Raw genomic sequence first — 17,681 nt, 5'->3', positions numbered from 1 at the left:
ATGAACATTCTCTTCTATTTTCCCTAGATCAGTTAGACCTAACGGACTGAGATATGCTTTACGAGCCAAGCAACTCGGCTGTTAACCAAAGTTCATGCACCAAGCTCCTATTGCCGAGAAAAGTCAAACCACACAGCCAAGTGCGAGTGTCTAGCTGGTCGAAGCCGAGTAACGTTGACCCGAGCCGACTAAGTGAGCTGAATTTCATATTTGATGGGTGCTGTGGAGGGATTTAATCCATCTCATACACACTAGATTCTCCAAACTTTGTATGGTTTTATAACATCTCTTTCGGTTCTGACTAAAATGATCAGAAACCGGTGATATATTAAAATATCTAATCGGGAAAAATGTATGTGTCTTGGTTAAGAGTACAAAAACTGTAAGGGTTTGGGTTGGTTCGTTTAAAACAAAGTCCCAAGTCTTCCACCGTAGCCTCCAAGAGCTGCATCAATTCAATGCTCAGATAAAAATCCAACAGATTTGTATAGGAAGTAGTCTTCTGTGGACTCAGTTGAATCATATCCTCCTGGTTGATATAGGCATATTCTCTTCTATTTTTGCTCTCTGGTTTCTTCTTTATTTAGAGCCCAACATTTAATTTCAATTGAGTATCACATATATTATAGCCAAAAATTAAAATGCGAATTCTTCGACCAAGTATTATAAATACATATAACAAAGAGGAGCATATGGCTAATTATAGATCTCATAAGGTCCAAAACTGAACCAACATATATATATATATATAATATAAGCATCATTCTCTTTTTATCACTGTTGGGGCAGAACCACCGGTCTCCGGCGGCGGCTGATGAGCTGACATCTGCCCACCGTGAAGAAACTCACGTGCAATAGCTTGGAACCCGCCGCCTCCTCCGATACTGGACGATTGCGAGACACCGAAGAGATGATCCGACGGTCGAGGTTGTTGCTGCATGGGCCACGTGGATGACATCGGCTCAAAGATTGGGGAGAGGTCGTACATCGACGGTGTTATTGTGGGCAGGTCTGATATGGAAAGAGGCGGCAGAGATCCAGAAGACGTCACCGTGGCCGGCGGTGGCTGTGGCAGCTCTAGAGTTGCTAAATGTGCTTGTACATATGAAAGCTCATTTTGCAAACTCACCACCTGTTTTTTTTTAGACAAAATCCATGCAAATGCTTAAAAATTAATACCAAGAAAATATTAAAGAGATGTAATAATCTAAATATTGATACTTTCAGCAATAAATGATTACATGAGTTTCCCAATTCTCGAGCAAATGTTGATTCACTTATGCCCAAAACACACGACATGACTAATTGCTTGCTTGTAACATTTAAAATACCCTTCACTAATACTCCCTCCGTTTTTTTATATATGACGCTTTACGATTGTGCACATAGATTAAGAAACATTTAATTTCTAAACAAAAACATCATTAATTGTTTACCTAACCACAATTTAACCAATAATAAAATAGAAACTATAATATCATTGGTCATCTAGTATTAATTAGTAACATTTAAAATACCCTTCACTAATACTAATTGCTTGCTTGTAACATTTAAAATACCCTTCACTAATACTCCCTCCGTTTTTTTATATATGACGCTTTACGATTGTGCACATAGATTAAGAAACATTTAATTTCTAAACAAAAACATCATTAATTGTTTACCTAACCACAATTTAACCAATAATAAAATAGAAACTATAATATCATTGGTCATCTAGTATTAATTAGTAATAAATTTTACATAGAAAATTGAAAACGTCAAATAATTTGGAACAAAAAAATTTCTCTAAAACGTCATATATAAAAAAACGGAGGGAGTATCAGTTTATTGGATGCAATTGCACAAATATTCGAGTATGTAACAAGCATACTTTATTTGATCAAAGCAATTGATATATTTATATATTGAAAAGACGCTTAGAAATAAGCGTACAACTACGTGTTTTTGCGAACAGAGAAAGACATCTCTTCTCAATCAGTGGCTTGGATTAACTTAGAAAACATCTTTGTAAACATTTATTTATAAAAAGTAATACAACGTATGCTCAATGTGCTAATTAAATTAAATTCAGAGAGAGAGAGGCCTTCAACTGTTCTGTAACGCATTAGATCATGTCATACAAGTAAGTATGCATACACTTTATTACTAAACTAGTTGATGGCGGACTAATATATCCCAATCAATTGTAACTTTAACATACTTTTTTATTTTAATCTAAATTAATTTATTAGTTTCAAGTATTAAATTTAATATCTAATCTATATAATGTAATTTTTTTTATTACAACACAACTTAATAATGGCTTGGTAATTAACTTGCAAAATCTTTTATCTATTTTATTATCAAACCACAAATGTAAAAAGCATTATCATTGTAACAACATAATAAAGTTTTATGAACACTTTAAAATAACATAAGAGATATATCTACAAAATAAACTATAATTACAAATAAAGCGTATGAAAGCAAACTCCTCTTCATCAAATAATATTATAGATGATTGAACATTTTTCCTTTTTCGATGATTCCTACTAACATTAGTTTAATTACATTTTATCGGAATTTCTGTTTCATCCGAGTTTATAGTAGCACTTATTAAAAAAATATACAATAACTAAAAAAATCTTTCTATTCAACTAAAACCTAATAAACTAATGGTAATAAATTATATATGTTTAGTAAAAGCTAGATTTTTAATTATAACGATAAGATATTATATTCTTTGGAGTCATAGTTTTTTATTGGTAATCTGATATTAACGAAACTCATAACACTACTCTTCCGTGACATAAACTAAAAATATGTCAAATAAGCATAATTAATAAAAACATGACCAATGAAAACACAAGACGATTAATTATGCTTATTTGACATATTTTTATTTTATGTCACAGAAGAGTAGTGTTATGAGATTAGTTAACATCAAGTTAACAATCAAAAGCTATGAATCCAAACAATCTAATATCTTGTCGTTATAATTAAAAATCCAGCTTTTACGAGACATATATAATTTATTATTTCTAGTTTAAAAGGTTTTAGTTAAATAGAAGTATTTTTAATTATTGTATATTTTATTAACAGATATCACTATAAACTCGGATGAAGAGGAAATTTAAATAAAATGAAATTAAACTAATGTTCGTAGGAATCATCGAAAAAGGAAAAATGTTCAATCATCTATAATATTATTTGATGAAGATTATGATTAAGGCTAGGAATGCAATTATAAATTAATTATTTTTATTTTTCTCAGTAGATTATCATGCTGATAATCGTAAGTCCTTATTACTAAAACAAAAAAAAAGGACCACGAATGAGAACAAATCGCAGCTAAAACACAAGACGATTTTTTTCGTCAATGCTTAAGAGAGAGTACTTTGCATGAGCTTGGGTAAATGGGTAGAAACGAAAGCAAAGGAAGAGAGAAATATCAACAATTTTCTTTTGTTATAAAAAAAAGAAAAGGAAACTGGTAAGATAACTGATGAATGTCACGACCTACAGACAGTATATTGACTTAAAATTCTTGCGATTTCCCATCATACTATATGATAGTAATAAGTTATAGTATTAATAGAATAATTGTTTATTTAATAGTATTAATGGAAAAATTAAATTACCTGTTGCTGAAGAGAGACGATGTGGGAGACGCAGCCGTAGATAGGGTCTCGGAGACGAGACTGAGCCTCGAAACAGATTGAAACGACAGCGTCTGCCCGTTTATGCTCGGGAATATGGTGGAGGAGTTTTGAAACGTTGCTCGCTCCGAACACCTTATGAACCGCCGCGAAGTGCGCCGCTCCTTGATCGGAGTCGAAATAGGGTGCGAATATGCAGCCGGGAACGCACTTCCGTCTCAAGAACTTACAGGCGCCACACGGTCCACCTCCACCGCTGCTGCTAGGGCTTCCGCTACTGCTCATCTTCCTGATTAGGGTTTTGAGAGATATATATGGAGCTAATTCAACCAGGTTAGGTTGATTAGCAGGAAAAATTGGGAACGTTTGGGAGAGAAAGAGAGGAGTCGGACGTAAACAAAACTAGGGCTTGGTTGGTGCTTATTGGAAACTTTTTATTTCCCCCAATAATACATTAATTAATTGTAGTATCTAATACTAGTATTTAATAAATAAATAAGCATAATAAATTAATTTTTTTTTTAACACTGTATATATTATGCTATTACAAACTCGGAAAAATATTACAGACGGTTTTACTGCCGACAATTCTACCTGCTTTATGAAGATTCACGTCTGACTGCATCATCTAAGCCGTCCTATCGGATCCACCTTTGACGGTACTTCTTGCATCATGCTGCAAATCTCTTGTAAGTTGTTTTCGCATAATTCTGCTTTTTCCAGGAATCGAAACCCAGACCTGCTGGTGTAAAAGCATTAATGAACCCTTGGTCAAACCACTGGACAACGGGGTTTCCAAAATAAATTAACTTGTAGGAACCCGAATTGAGGTGATGTCAAAATGACAAACTTAGATAAAATAATAAGATAATAACTTTTTGAAAAAAAATTATGTAAATATATGGTCCCAATGTAAACATAAATTAATATAAACTTTTTATAAATATAAAAATATATTGTATAGTTTGTATATGTAAAATTTAATTAATATATATACAGTAAAATCAAATATTTTTCTTATTTTCACTTGCAAATATAGAAGAGAATTTTTTTGTAAATTAATAAATAATTAAAGATCCAACACTACTAATTTATAGAATTTTACTGTACTACTAACAGTTAAGAAAACAAATGCTGTCAAAAGTATAAATCATTTATACTTTTCTTTTAAAATATCATTTAATTAGTTGTACTATTACCAAAAAACTTAGACGGTTAAGACAAGATGGAAAAAAAAAATTTCTTTAAAGCCACGCGATCAATCGTACTTGTCTCGTATTAAGCTCTTTGCGTGAAGCAAAACATTCCATATCTCTTAACTTCTTCATTGTCATTCCCTTCCTTTTTTTTCTACTTCTGGTTTAAATTTATTTTTGTTACAATTAGTCCACACAGATGCATCTTTACTTATATAAAAATGTATAGATGCGGGCTCAATCTAATAAAACTAGACTTTAGATTTACAAAGTAACAGTTATTTAAAAATGACCTTACAACTAATCATAAATTTTTAATAGTTTTTTGGTGATTTTAATTTGATATTTTTGTCAAAAAAAAAATAAAATATCTAAAACGGTCTAATTAACTAGACTCAGCGATATTTTTTTTCAAAAATCAAAATGTAACGGTTCGGTCGAACGTTATATAAGTTTTATTTTATAAAATAGATATCGCGCAACGTGTTTAAAAAGTTTAAACAGATTTTGTTTCCGTTCGGATCCTCTTTAAAGCAATACAGTTTTTTTAAAAAAAAATTATTACTTAATTTATTGTTTATATAATTCAAACATGCACATTATTCAATTTGAATCCAATATATAGAGGACAAACTAGCCAATGTAATACAAAGTCAAACTATCTATTTGGTTGTGAATCCAACAGTAATGTACTAAACTTGTGTAAATTATTATAGATATAGAGGGGAATATATATTTTGCCAAAACTTAATTTTATGTACATATATACAGTCGGGAGTGAAGAAGATATGCTCAACATTATAAGTACAAAGAGTGAACGGGATAAAATTGATATGCGATAATATGGTTTCTCAATATTTCATTAGGTTACTGTAAAAAAAATCGATTAGGATATAACAAAAATAGGGAAATCCAATTACACTGAATTTCATATTCATGTGCTTTTAGAACTTGTAAAATTACAAGATTTGTGGAACATTCCTCCACAAAAATAATTTCCGAATCAAATATTACAGCACTATAAATCTGGTGACGGCCAAAGTAATCAGAGTACACGAGTATGTACATGAAATAAATAAATAAATATATATATCACTTTTTCCTTTTTGATAAATATGTGAATTTCATTAAAATGAAGCTAATTTGTACAAACAAAAAGTTATGCAGTCAAGCCAAATGATGCCAAAAAAAGTTAAAAAAACACCAAAAAACTTCGAAATTGGGATTATACATCACCAATTAACATTTCAAGAATGCTTTAGCCAAACTTGCATGAGACCTCTGAATTTCCTTCGCTCTTCCTTCGCAACGGTTCTTGCGACCAGTGCCGGCTTTGGGGTAGTGCTAGGGGTGCAAATGCACCAGGTCCCACTTTTTAATTAAAATTTCTTTGCAATTTTAGGGCCCTAAATTTTAACATTCTATTATATCAAAGGTCTAATTTTAAAAATCATCTATTAAGATAGGAAAAAAAATTATATGGCACAGGGCCCACCTATTTTTCAAGCCGGGCCTGCTTGCGACGGTCCAATATCACATCATATTGTGACGGTCCAATAACCAAGTTGTAGCAAGCCTGTCCAGCTAAACTCTTCCACTTCCGCTAACGGGTTTAACGAGGTTTTAGGAGACATATAATTGCAATGTCAAAATGGTTCAGTGGAACTGGTTAATCGACTGATCGAAAACGTAACTGCTCTGTGCAACTTTGCTGACGCAACCACTCGCACCTTGGGAGTATGCAATTCACGACGAATATGATAATGTAACGTCCCAAAAATTTTTTTTTCAAAAATGTTACAAAATGATGGAAGATGAAAAATAGAAAAGGTAAAGGATGCAACGGATAATTTTTTTTTGATATTCAAGTCGAAAATGTTAGCTTTTGGAGCTAACTATACTGGAATCAGAGTCATGAGAAAACAAAAGCTTTGTGAGCGAACATATTTGCAAGGAAGTCAGTCCTTATATTAAAGAAATAGAAAAAGACAGATATGATGATAAATGATAATTAGAAGAAAGAGTAACAACTTTAGGGCCCAAATTCTTCGTTTCTCGTATGTGTTAATTGTGTGGCATAGTGTCTAATTTTTGTTTAAAGCCTTATTTTAAGTTAGCACTTAGAGTTATGATATCAAATAGACAGATAATACCATTTGTAGTAGTTCTCCAACGGTGGTGGTTTTATATTAGTCGTTTGATGATGATGCAATTTGTTTATAACGAGGAAGTTGTTATTGGAACAGTCGCTAACACTTTTGAGAGTCATATATTTATTTACCATTAGATATCCTATAATGTATGTAAGGAAATATTATTTATCGAGAAATGCAATGTGTGTATATTTCTTGTGTAGACAATTAATTTAAGTACTATTTGGAAACATAAATGGAATGACTGATAGGTGGACGATAAAATTAAAACTCTAGAAAGTGTGTATATTCACTGTTTCTATTTGCTTAAAACTTTATGCTTGAACATTTGCACCATTTAAATGATTTTGGTGGGAGATGTTGAAAGTTAATAGAGCAAGGAATTGGATATTGAGAGTTTTGATTTACCAAGGTGGCATATTTGACCAATTGGATTTCGCTACTGAACCCGAAACTTTTACATGAGAAGATTTGATATGTTCTCCATGTTTGATATTTTTTTTAGTATTCAAGAATAAAAGATTCAAAAGATTGGCTATGTTCTCTATGTCTGGAAATTAGATTCTATATTTAAAACAAAAGCACTAATAAACACTTGATCATCCACTAAATCTAAATATGCAGTATGTAATAAGTCTTCCCCATTTATGTTGAAAAGATAACAAAATAAGTACACAGCAAGTGAAAGAGTGCAATTGTAGAAAATGTTCTGGCTAACCAACTCCAGATTCGATTCCTCAAATGGAATTAGTATCAAAAGATGAAGTCGACTGAAAAAATATCAATACAATACTAAAAGGGATATATAATCATGGGGAAGGTGTCCACGTCATCACAAAAAATTGACCAATCAGAGACAAGTGTTTTAACACGTCATACAACTACAGAGAGAATCATAATATACGACGCATCAATCGGGTTCCACTTCGTCTTCACCATCTAGGTTCTTCGTGATGTCCGTTACGGTGAGCTCAATCAATGGTGCTCTTTGATTCCTTCTTTATAGTTTCGTTCCACCTCCCTCTTTTTATCCTCATATATATCGATTGCTCAACATCTTCGTCTAAACTTACTTGCAAGCAAACCCGAAAACCTCCAGTGAAGAATCGAAAGCTCTGGCAATAAAATCCAATCGAAAGTCTCATCTCTCCACCGGCAAGTCTCTGTCGCTTTGTATTTCAAGGATATCTCACCATGTCCACCAGAATACGAATTAGGATTTCGAATCTAAAGTTAAGGCGATGATCAATTTCTTTTTTTTCTTCAATGGTGTTGATAACCCAATCAAAGGGCGTCGCCTTTTAGTTTTGATGTTGATTCATTTGATCCAGTCTTACAGGTTCTTACAATTTTTTGTTTTGTTTCGATTAGGTTGAAGTGCGGTAGCGATTGCTGTAAGGTGTGAAGATAAGATGGCTCTCTGAATGAAAACATGAAGAAGTGTCAGTATGCCGTAAGTGGTAAGCTCCAGAAAGAAGGCAAAAAGGTATACACTTTTGGATCATCTTGTGCCTTTACATGTTGGCTTTACTCAAGAAAAAGAGACTGTAAGTATTGTATATATAAAATAACTTACGAACTTTGAACGTATTGAACTTAGAATAAATACTTTCGCCTCTTAAGTTTTGAATAAATACTGGTTCTGAAAAGGATTAAGATTTGTCTATCAACTGCATCAGATTTTGTACCCTTTTTACTTTTCTAAAAGCTAAGCCCAGCTCAGAAGGATGGAATCATCGAGTGGAGGAAGATGAGTGTCTTTCAGAGAATCAGTGGGGGTTCGTGGGCTGTTCCAAGTTTCCAAATAGTAAGCTGTAAGCATAAACTCTTAAACTGCAAAGCGCTTTGGATGGGGAAGGCCAGCTTTACGTACCGCTTCTGATATCGCCAGGTTCTCTACGTACAAAGGATTCAGGAGAGGTGTGTTTAAAGTCATCTTATTTTACGCACTTTTTAGTTTGCTATGTTGACTTTCCCTATCTATGTAGCAGATTGGTAGAATACCTACTTAGTGGGCTCGGTGTCTTCTACCGCATGTGAGAGACAAGAAGGTTAGGCTAGAAGGGAGATGCAAGTCGACGCCTGAAGCATTAGGCATTACATAATGATTCTTCTTTCAGTAAGGTATACATTACAAACTATTGCGTTTGGATTGATTCTTCCGGGATAGCTGCTTAGTTTTGAAATGGTTTGTTTTTATGCAGTGTGTACATTAATAGTTCCATGTTTCAAAAGCATAGTATGACTTCACTTAGGGTAGCCAGTACTCCGGCGGATGAATAAATGTTTTATCCTCTCCCACACTCCTTGCGGTTGCTCGGTTTGACACCCTTTAAACAGGTAATGGATTGTCCATTACTGTAACTCTAAGATTTTCTGAATGTTTGACAGGTTGCAGTTTGCAATTCCTATATACTTACATATTTTGTTGTGATTGCAAATTTTTGAGATGGTGAATTAGAATTATTACAGTTCAAAAGGATCCACTTATTTAACAAGAAACATGAGAAGGTCGGCCATAGTCCGTAGAATAAAAGATAAGTTACAAAATACATTTGACTTATAAGAATAGAGAAACATGACATGTCATGTAATTCAACTGACGTACTCTTTAGACCTGAATATGTTCAATAAATATTACAAGGATGTTGTATAGCTTGGGAGGAAGAGGAGAGAAACATGATGTCTTCTGCTGGCTAAGATTATGAACATTGATAATCTTTATTAGATGCTTATTTCTTGGAAAATGTTTTAAAAGATGTTTTAATATAGGTAAATACTTATTGCTGGATCATGTTTAGAAGTATATATAAGTCTTCCGAGAGAAAATTACATTTACAATTTCACTGTTGTTTTACTGTCATGAGATAACTTTTATGACAATTGTATGCATATAATTAAAATCGCACAACTTCTTTATGTTTTCCAATCCTTGAATAACAAACAAAACATTAAGATAAAACATATTTGCAAGAAAAAAATCAAGATACAATATTGTTTCTTCTTATGGTTCGTTCCGTAGATATCTCTTGCTGTGGTTTTAGCCATGTTTGTGTCTTTATTTTCTTCAGATCATTTTTTTTGTTGGATCCAGAATCAAGGTAGTTTTTCAATGTGTTTAAATTATAAACAAGAGAGATGTGAAGTATTTTAAAATTGTGTACACCTGGAAATATAATAAAAGATAGGAATACCATGATCAAGAAGCTAATGAGAAATGTTTCGAACAAATAAGTGGAGCATTAAGCCCAAAAAAAGTGGAACGACAAAGGTTAAGCTTAGTTTGACAATTAATCAATAAAGAGTAAAGATTGAGAGATGAATTATCTATTGAAAAACACAAACAAATAAACTAAAATAAAAAAAACAATAGCTAAATAAAATATAAAACGTAAAGAAACCCCACCACTTGATATATGAACTAAACGAGCTAAAAGAAGCAATGCAATTTTTTTTTGGCCCACCACTTGATATTCTGGACACATCAGCTATACTGTTAAAGAAATCATGATCTTTTTTTTTTTGTGCACAAATACTTCATGAATTAAACTTAAGTTGGGTTTCTTACAGGGTCTCTGAAAGCCTGTTTAGCCAAATTATCCTCAACACAGAGATAATAATTATGATTGTTCATCAACTTTACCAAGCTAGAAAATCACATTGAAATACTACCGAAGCATGACCTCTGAAATAATAGTTGTACTATAGCAAGTCGTGCAAGTGCTTCAGTCTCTAATGCAAAAGATGCCATCCTCAAACACGAACTGCTCCAAATGATTCACCATTCATATTACAAACCATCAATCCAGATTTGACCGTACCCTCCACAAATTTCTTATAAAATTTTAAAAGTATTACAATACATCTAACTGTTAAGAACCCCGCGCTTGCACGAAGCTCCGCCTCTAAAATATCTAAAGATATATCTTTTCATTAATTTTATTTATCATGCATTTCAATAGTCCAAATAAATATCTAAATATTTACCTTTTCATATATATCTTTTTTGATCTATGAATGTGTCTTTTTCTTATTTGTTCAATTTTTATATATTATCATTTTATATACTATAATTTTTAAGCAATCTAGAAAATAGCCTCTACTACTTAATCAACCAGCTTTCACAAATTAATTTTAATGAAAATGCAATATGTATTACCGAAATAACTCAAATCTACGTTTTAGAATATAACGTATCCTTTATCATTTATAAAGATTCATTGCAAACTATAACTATGTTTTTTTTCCAAATCTAAGCATTCTAATGACACATTGGAGATGGTCTAAGGTATTGCCGACGTAAATGATCCATGTTGAGATTTCAGCATTTCTGATTCTTACTATTCTAATGTTTCAATATATTTTTGAATATTCCCTTTGTTTTATAATATAATAGTTTAAAAGTATTTTTTGTTTCACAATATAAATTGTTTTTATATTTCAATGTAACTTTATATTTATTGAATATTGTATGGCCAATTAAATTATGTAAATTACTGTGTAATTGATTAAATTTATATATTAAATGATCTTTCTAAAGTAATAACTTTTAAATATTACAGATTTTAATTAAAATTGATTATATTTTGAAACAGATAGAGTAATCTATAAACTAACTTTATATAGATATGAGGACAAAATTGTAAAGTGATCTCACATTAAATTTATTTCATTATGTGCATTCCTAATTGGAATGAGATAATCAACATCTAATATTATGTTACTCTTAGTATATTAGAAATGGTCGAACAGTAAACCATTTAAGGATTTTATAAGGAAGACATAAAGATGTATTTCCAGTTATCACAAATATAGAATAAATTGACAACAACTTAATTATGTCCAGCGTAGGAAACAAAGAAGAGTTTTCATACTTTCTAATATTATAATATATCACTATATTAGTTGTTAAATCAGTTTTTTCTAGCACAAATACTCACTCCATTCTTGGAGTTTAAGTTTTTCTATCTGATGATATTAGTAGTTTGATCCCAAAAAAAAAACGTTCGATGTGTACATTGTAATTGGAGAAAGAAAAACAAACAAAAATCAACCGAAAACTTTTAAGGTATATGAAACAAAAATTAAAAATATCAATTCTCTGCAATTAAAGAATAAGACAATACAATTGTAAGAATACAAAATAAAACAAAAAATATACACAAAAAGAAAGATTTAGTAAAATAAAATCATAATATAATTTCCATAATTGATAGTGCTCAGTTACACTAAAAAATCTAAATTTACAACATACACAGTTTTATTTACATCTTTAAACATATTATCTTATTAAAATGATTCTAAAAAAGTACCAGGATGAAGAGTTGGAAAATATACGATAAAATATAATACATAATGTTAAAAATACATTATCACTGATCACTAAAAAATCATGTTAGTATTAATAGAAATGAAATGACAACACATTTATTAAAACCATAGAACGGCACGCAATAAGGTGTTACTAAATATACAAACTACAAATTAAATATGCTCAACGCAAACACACATAAAAATGAGACATCATATTTGGATATATTTAAATAAATAATTTTAAATATATTATATTCTTGATAATTTTAAAATTACTTAAAAAGAAACTAAATTATTAAAAAATTATTAAAAAATAATATAAAAATAAAACTAAAGCAATATTTTGTAACGTCAAAATAATAAATGAATAAAAAATACATTATGTTAATAAAATATATTTTAGATTTTAAAGACTTCTAATTCATGTAATATTACAAAATTCAAAATTGGTTTATTACAATTAATATTTTACCATTAGATATATTAATACAATATTCTAGATCGATATTCAATTGTCAGTTTTCAACTATTACACGTAAAAAATATTATTAAGTACGTTTTTTTTTAATAGGGGGTTTTATATTTTAAGTAGGTTATTCGAGTACTTTTTCTTTCTTGAATTTATTCGAGATGAGATTCCGATCTTTTAAACTAAGATAATTTATGTTCTATACATAATTCTATTTTTTTTACATAACTCTAAAATCTCGGACTTGATTCTTCATATTTTATTAGTTAATTGTGTTACATATAATAGAAATACTTACTTCAAACTAAATATATTAAAAAAATCAAATTTAAAAATTAGTTATATATAATTTAGTATACAAAAATTCACATACAAAATAAAAATTATAAATGTAACAAATTTAAATATATTATCCGCGCGTAGCGCGGAGAAAGGATCTAGTTAATGTCATAATTGAATAATTGGCATGCTAAGGAAGACATAGGTTTTCTTTTTCATTTCTCTGTCACATTTTTCGATGGATCCATCAATGTCACAACCTCATCGTGTGTTCCTACCAATACCAGTGTCTCAGTGTGTCTCTTACATAGCGAAAGCAATATCAATGCTACATTCTCTCAGTTCTGGCTTGATTCGTCTTGGAAATACCTATTAAATGCCTGTAAAATATTCGCTTTGATAATCTTGGCTTTATTGTTTAGGTTACTTGTACAGTTTGAGAGTATTGTCCAAGCTTCATCAATACTTACGCATCTTAATCAATGCAGCAGCTATATTAGCTGTAATCGCCCTACCTATGTTCCATGATCAATAGATCGAACAATGATGTCACTTGGGCAACGGGGGTGTGGTTCTCGCAAGCCACTCCAAAGTTTTTTTTTCATCACTTGGTTAGCAATGCAAAATCATCTATCCACCATGGACACAGTGGCACGATTGAATCAAGGCGTTGATACAAGCTGCATTCTCTGCAATAACAGTTCGGAGTCGCGTGATCACTTGTTCTTTGAGTGCATCTATTCATCTCATGTAAGGGAATTTCTCACGAAAGGAATACTTCAAAGTGCCTACACAACACAATGGAATGAGATCAAGTTGATTATCACAGACAAGAGTCATAGGGAGGTGAAACACTTTTGTCTTCGATATGCTTTGCAAGGGGCGATTTATGCAGTGTGGAGAAAGAGGAACAAAATAAGGCATGGAGATTCACATATGTCTTGACAGGTGCTTCAGAAAATGGTGGAGAAGAATGTTAGAAACAAACTCAGTCTTATGACCAAGTGTGCAAGTAAGAAGCTCGAGGGTATCCTGAGTTTTTGGTTTCGTAATAGAGAAAAAATCTCTTAATGTCTGCATAGTAGTTCCACAAAAAGCTTAAATTCATGCTGCACTTGATGTAAAAATGCTTTTTTCTTATGAACACACATTTAACATTCACTCAAAAAAAAATCATGTCACTGCATCTTTCTTCCTTTTTGTGGACCCGTTATCGAGAAGGTCCAGTTTGGCAAGTAACGCACCGCCTATTATGATCTTATTCTCGATCGGCTAGCAAGGGTAGAAAGTGTTACTGCTGCGTTTTCTCTTGATTCCATGGTTCCAGCTCTAAGGACTCGAGTTATGACTCTTGGTACTTAATCAAGTGGTTTAACTTAAATTCATTAATGATTCTACAACAGCAGATCCAGGTTTCAATTCCCGGAAAAAGCGATTTATTAAAATAGCTAAAACCATAGAAGCACAACTGAAAAAGCGTTGAGGTGTAGAAATAGAACTATATCTAAAACCATAACTTACAGCATAAACAATCAGATTTTCAAATCAAACATGTTCTACATAATTAAATTAACCAACACCCCGCCGGTACTGCTAAAAACAGTGTAGGATAAGCTAGCATCATAAATTTTTGTAAGGAAAGTAGGTAAGTCAAATTAATATACCACATGATTCTTGTAAGCAAATATGTTAGGCTAAAATTTAGGTGAACTGATGGCTACTAAAATAAAGTTTGATTCTTTTTAAGAGAGAAAAGAGAGGGCGATTTTTTATAGTGTCAAGCTGATGGCCGGAGGCTTCCATAGCTTCGACATTGGCTTGTTTGATTCGTTTTGTCTTTTTTCTTTGTGTTTTTTTCACTTCTGATCACTTGGTTTGTTTGATTGCCAATTGAATTTCAGTATGGCAAAGTTTTTTATTGTTCTTTTGTATGGTTTTCCAATGAATTTGGTAAGACAAAAATTTCGGTTCAATTGAACCATTTAAAAAATGATAATTGACAAATCTACTGCGGTTGGTGGCGACAGGTCTTACCAGCTTCAATCGTTGATGGTTCTTCATTTGATGGTGATGGATTTCTTGCTGCAAACTATGGTTATTTTGAAAGACAGCGTGTAATTCTGTGGAACAATAATCTCTTTGGCTCTATTATTATCAATAGAGCAATATAACAAGTTGTCTTGTCTTGGTGACTCCTACTAGAATACTAAAAAGAGAGTGACAATCGTTCTCAATTCAGTCTGAAGAGTGGTGTTTTTGGATTAATATGAATATTATCTCCCTTGAAATTCAATTATTCCAGAAACATATATGAAGCTTTTCTATGAAAAAATCTTTAGACATCCAGAAACAAATATTATCTCTACTGGCGTATCTATTTTCTACGTTTGTTTTGCTAGTTCTCATTGTTTAGAACTATTTGCCTAGAAGGTTTAATAATACAATTCCGTGTCAAAAAAGGTTGTAGTATCAAAGACCCAAAACTCAAAACAAAAAGAGATCAAACTCAATAGCTAGCAAGTTATCAATCACGGAAAATAAAATCCAACAGATCATAAAGACTATGAAAATATCTGAAGGTTGAACTGATAATCGCTAAAAGAAAGATAACAAAGTTTAGGGAGGGGTTAGTGGGAGTATAATTTTTGTAGAGTTGGTTGTTTCTCAGAATGAAGAGATTTGTTAAATTTCTAAATAGTTGTAAAAAGTTTTTCATATTTACAAAGTCTATCAAAATATGCTAGTGTAATGATTTTATGAATCTAGAGGTTATATGCAAAGAATTTTAAAAAAAAAATTTATCAGTAAAAGCTGCCTAGAATTTAAGTCTCAACAATACTAGATTTGATAGAGTTATAGAATTATAAAAAACTAAAATTTTTGAATAACAATAGATTTTATAAGTCATTTAACAATAATAAAACTAATAACACTAGATTTTAACCATGTTCAAAAACGAAGCCACCTAGGCGTTGTTCGGAGATTGACCGCGGCGAATATGCCTAAATTGATGTAGCTAGGCGTTTACCCGCATTGACCCGTGTAAGACCGCCTAATTCCCACCTAGACTGCCTAAGTTTTTTTTTCCGTCTGTGTAAAATTGAAACACTGTTGATTATTTTTTATTCATTATTGACAAACTTTGTGTAATTATTCAATACTAAATCATTATAATTAGATATCAAACCCAAAACAAATACATAATTACTTCATCTAAGGATTTTTTCGTATCAAGCACATCATAATCTAAATGTTCGACGAATCAAAAAGAGGTTGTTTAAAATTATATATAAAAAATTATATAACTATGTCTAAGAACATGTGTCATCATGTTTAAAATTAGCTAATTATATTATAAATATATTAAATTGTATTTAAAACTAGGTCCCGCGTAATCTCCAAGTAGTCCCCGATTTTTTGATAACCCGCTAGGTCCTGAGTTGCCATCCGACTAGCGCATTGCGTAGTTCCGAACAAAGGATTTTAATAAAAATGTTATAATCCATTAACCAATAACACTATAATTTAATAACTTAATAATCATTAAAATTTCACATCCCACTAATACTCCTTAAATAGATTATAACTAGATCTCGATCCGCACAACCGCGCAGGTTTTTGTTTTCATTTATTTTTATATAAATATTTTGCTTTCAAAAATTGGTATATATTATAATATATGTGTCTATAAATTTTTAAAACATAAGAAGTTTTACGGTATATTTTTTTCATTGAATAGATTGTTTCAAACTTTCATATGTATTTGATTCTTCTTCTATATATATATTTTCGGATTATTATTTCATTATTAAAATCTTAACTATAAATATAAAGATTAGTAAAATATTATTTTATTGTCATATTCAAAGATATTGTAACATTTTACAAATTTAGAAAGTTTTTAAAAAATTAAACTTTTCGCTTCATAGATTTATATTATCAAATAAATAATTAAACATTTAGTTTTTGTTTAATTTTTAAAATAAACAATATAGTTTAAAATTTGTTTTCATTCGTTTAAGGTAGTAAAGATTAATCATTATTAGATAATATGATTTTTTTTCATTTAAAAAAAAACTTTATAATTTAAAAAGTTAACATCGACAAATATTTATATATTTAACACATGGAGGTATAATATTAAAACATTAAATTATATCTATTTAATTTATACTATCTATGAATCCAATAGATCTTCTATTCTTTAAATCCAATTATTGATAGTCCAATAAAATTTTTTGGTAGACCCAAAATTTAAATGATAAGATTAGAGATTAAATGTAACATGACCTTTTAGGAATATGTCTATTAGGTCTATTTTTTTAAAAATCACACATGAATCAAAGTTGTGACTTCTCTTTTAATATATAAGACTAGATCTCGATTCACGCAACCGTACATATTTTTTTTCATTTATTTTTATATAAATATTTTGTTTTCAATTTTAAATTGGTATATATTATAATATATCTGTCTATCAATTTTTTAAACATAATAAATTTACAATATATTTTTCTCATTGAATAGATTGTTTAAAACTTTCACATGTATTTGTATCTTCTTCTATATATATATTTTCGGATTATTATTTCTTTATTAAAATCGTAACTATATGTATAAAGATTACTAA

General features: G+C 30.6%; 1 protein-coding gene and 1 long non-coding RNA gene across 5 annotated transcripts; one reads left to right on the top strand and one right to left on the bottom strand.

Annotated features, from left to right (window-relative positions):
* Nucleotides 1–601: 601 nt before the first annotated feature.
* On the bottom strand, nt 602–4,061 carry LOC106418972 (LOB domain-containing protein 30-like). Its single transcript, XM_048775026.1, has 2 exons — nt 3,624–4,061; nt 602–1,132 (listed from the first exon to the last, which is right to left on the bottom strand). Exons 1-2 carry the CDS (start codon nt 3,924–3,926, stop codon nt 761–763), a joined length of 675 nt encoding a protein of 224 aa, XP_048630983.1. The 5' UTR covers nt 3,927–4,061; the 3' UTR covers nt 602–760.
* A 3,771-nt stretch (nt 4,062–7,832) lies between these two features.
* Nucleotides 7,833–9,919, top strand: LOC106390729. Of its 4 annotated transcripts, XR_007336437.1 has the most exons (5): nt 7,834–8,222; nt 8,362–8,910; nt 8,982–9,114; nt 9,195–9,330; nt 9,463–9,919. It is a non-coding gene; the product is annotated as an uncharacterized LOC106390729 (long non-coding RNA). The 4 variants fall into 4 exon arrangements; XR_007336440.1 differs by having other exon boundaries at nt 7,833–8,910; nt 9,452–9,919; XR_007336439.1 differs by having other exon boundaries at nt 7,833–8,910; nt 9,440–9,919.
* Nucleotides 9,920–17,681: the final 7,762 nt, after the last annotated feature.

This window comes from Brassica napus, unplaced genomic scaffold (assembly GCF_020379485.1).
Source record: "Brassica napus cultivar Da-Ae unplaced genomic scaffold, Da-Ae ScsIHWf_629;HRSCAF=925, whole genome shotgun sequence".
Classification (NCBI taxonomy): Eukaryota; Viridiplantae; Streptophyta; class Magnoliopsida; order Brassicales; family Brassicaceae; genus Brassica; species Brassica napus.
This window is presented reverse-complemented; position numbering and strand designations above follow the sequence as displayed.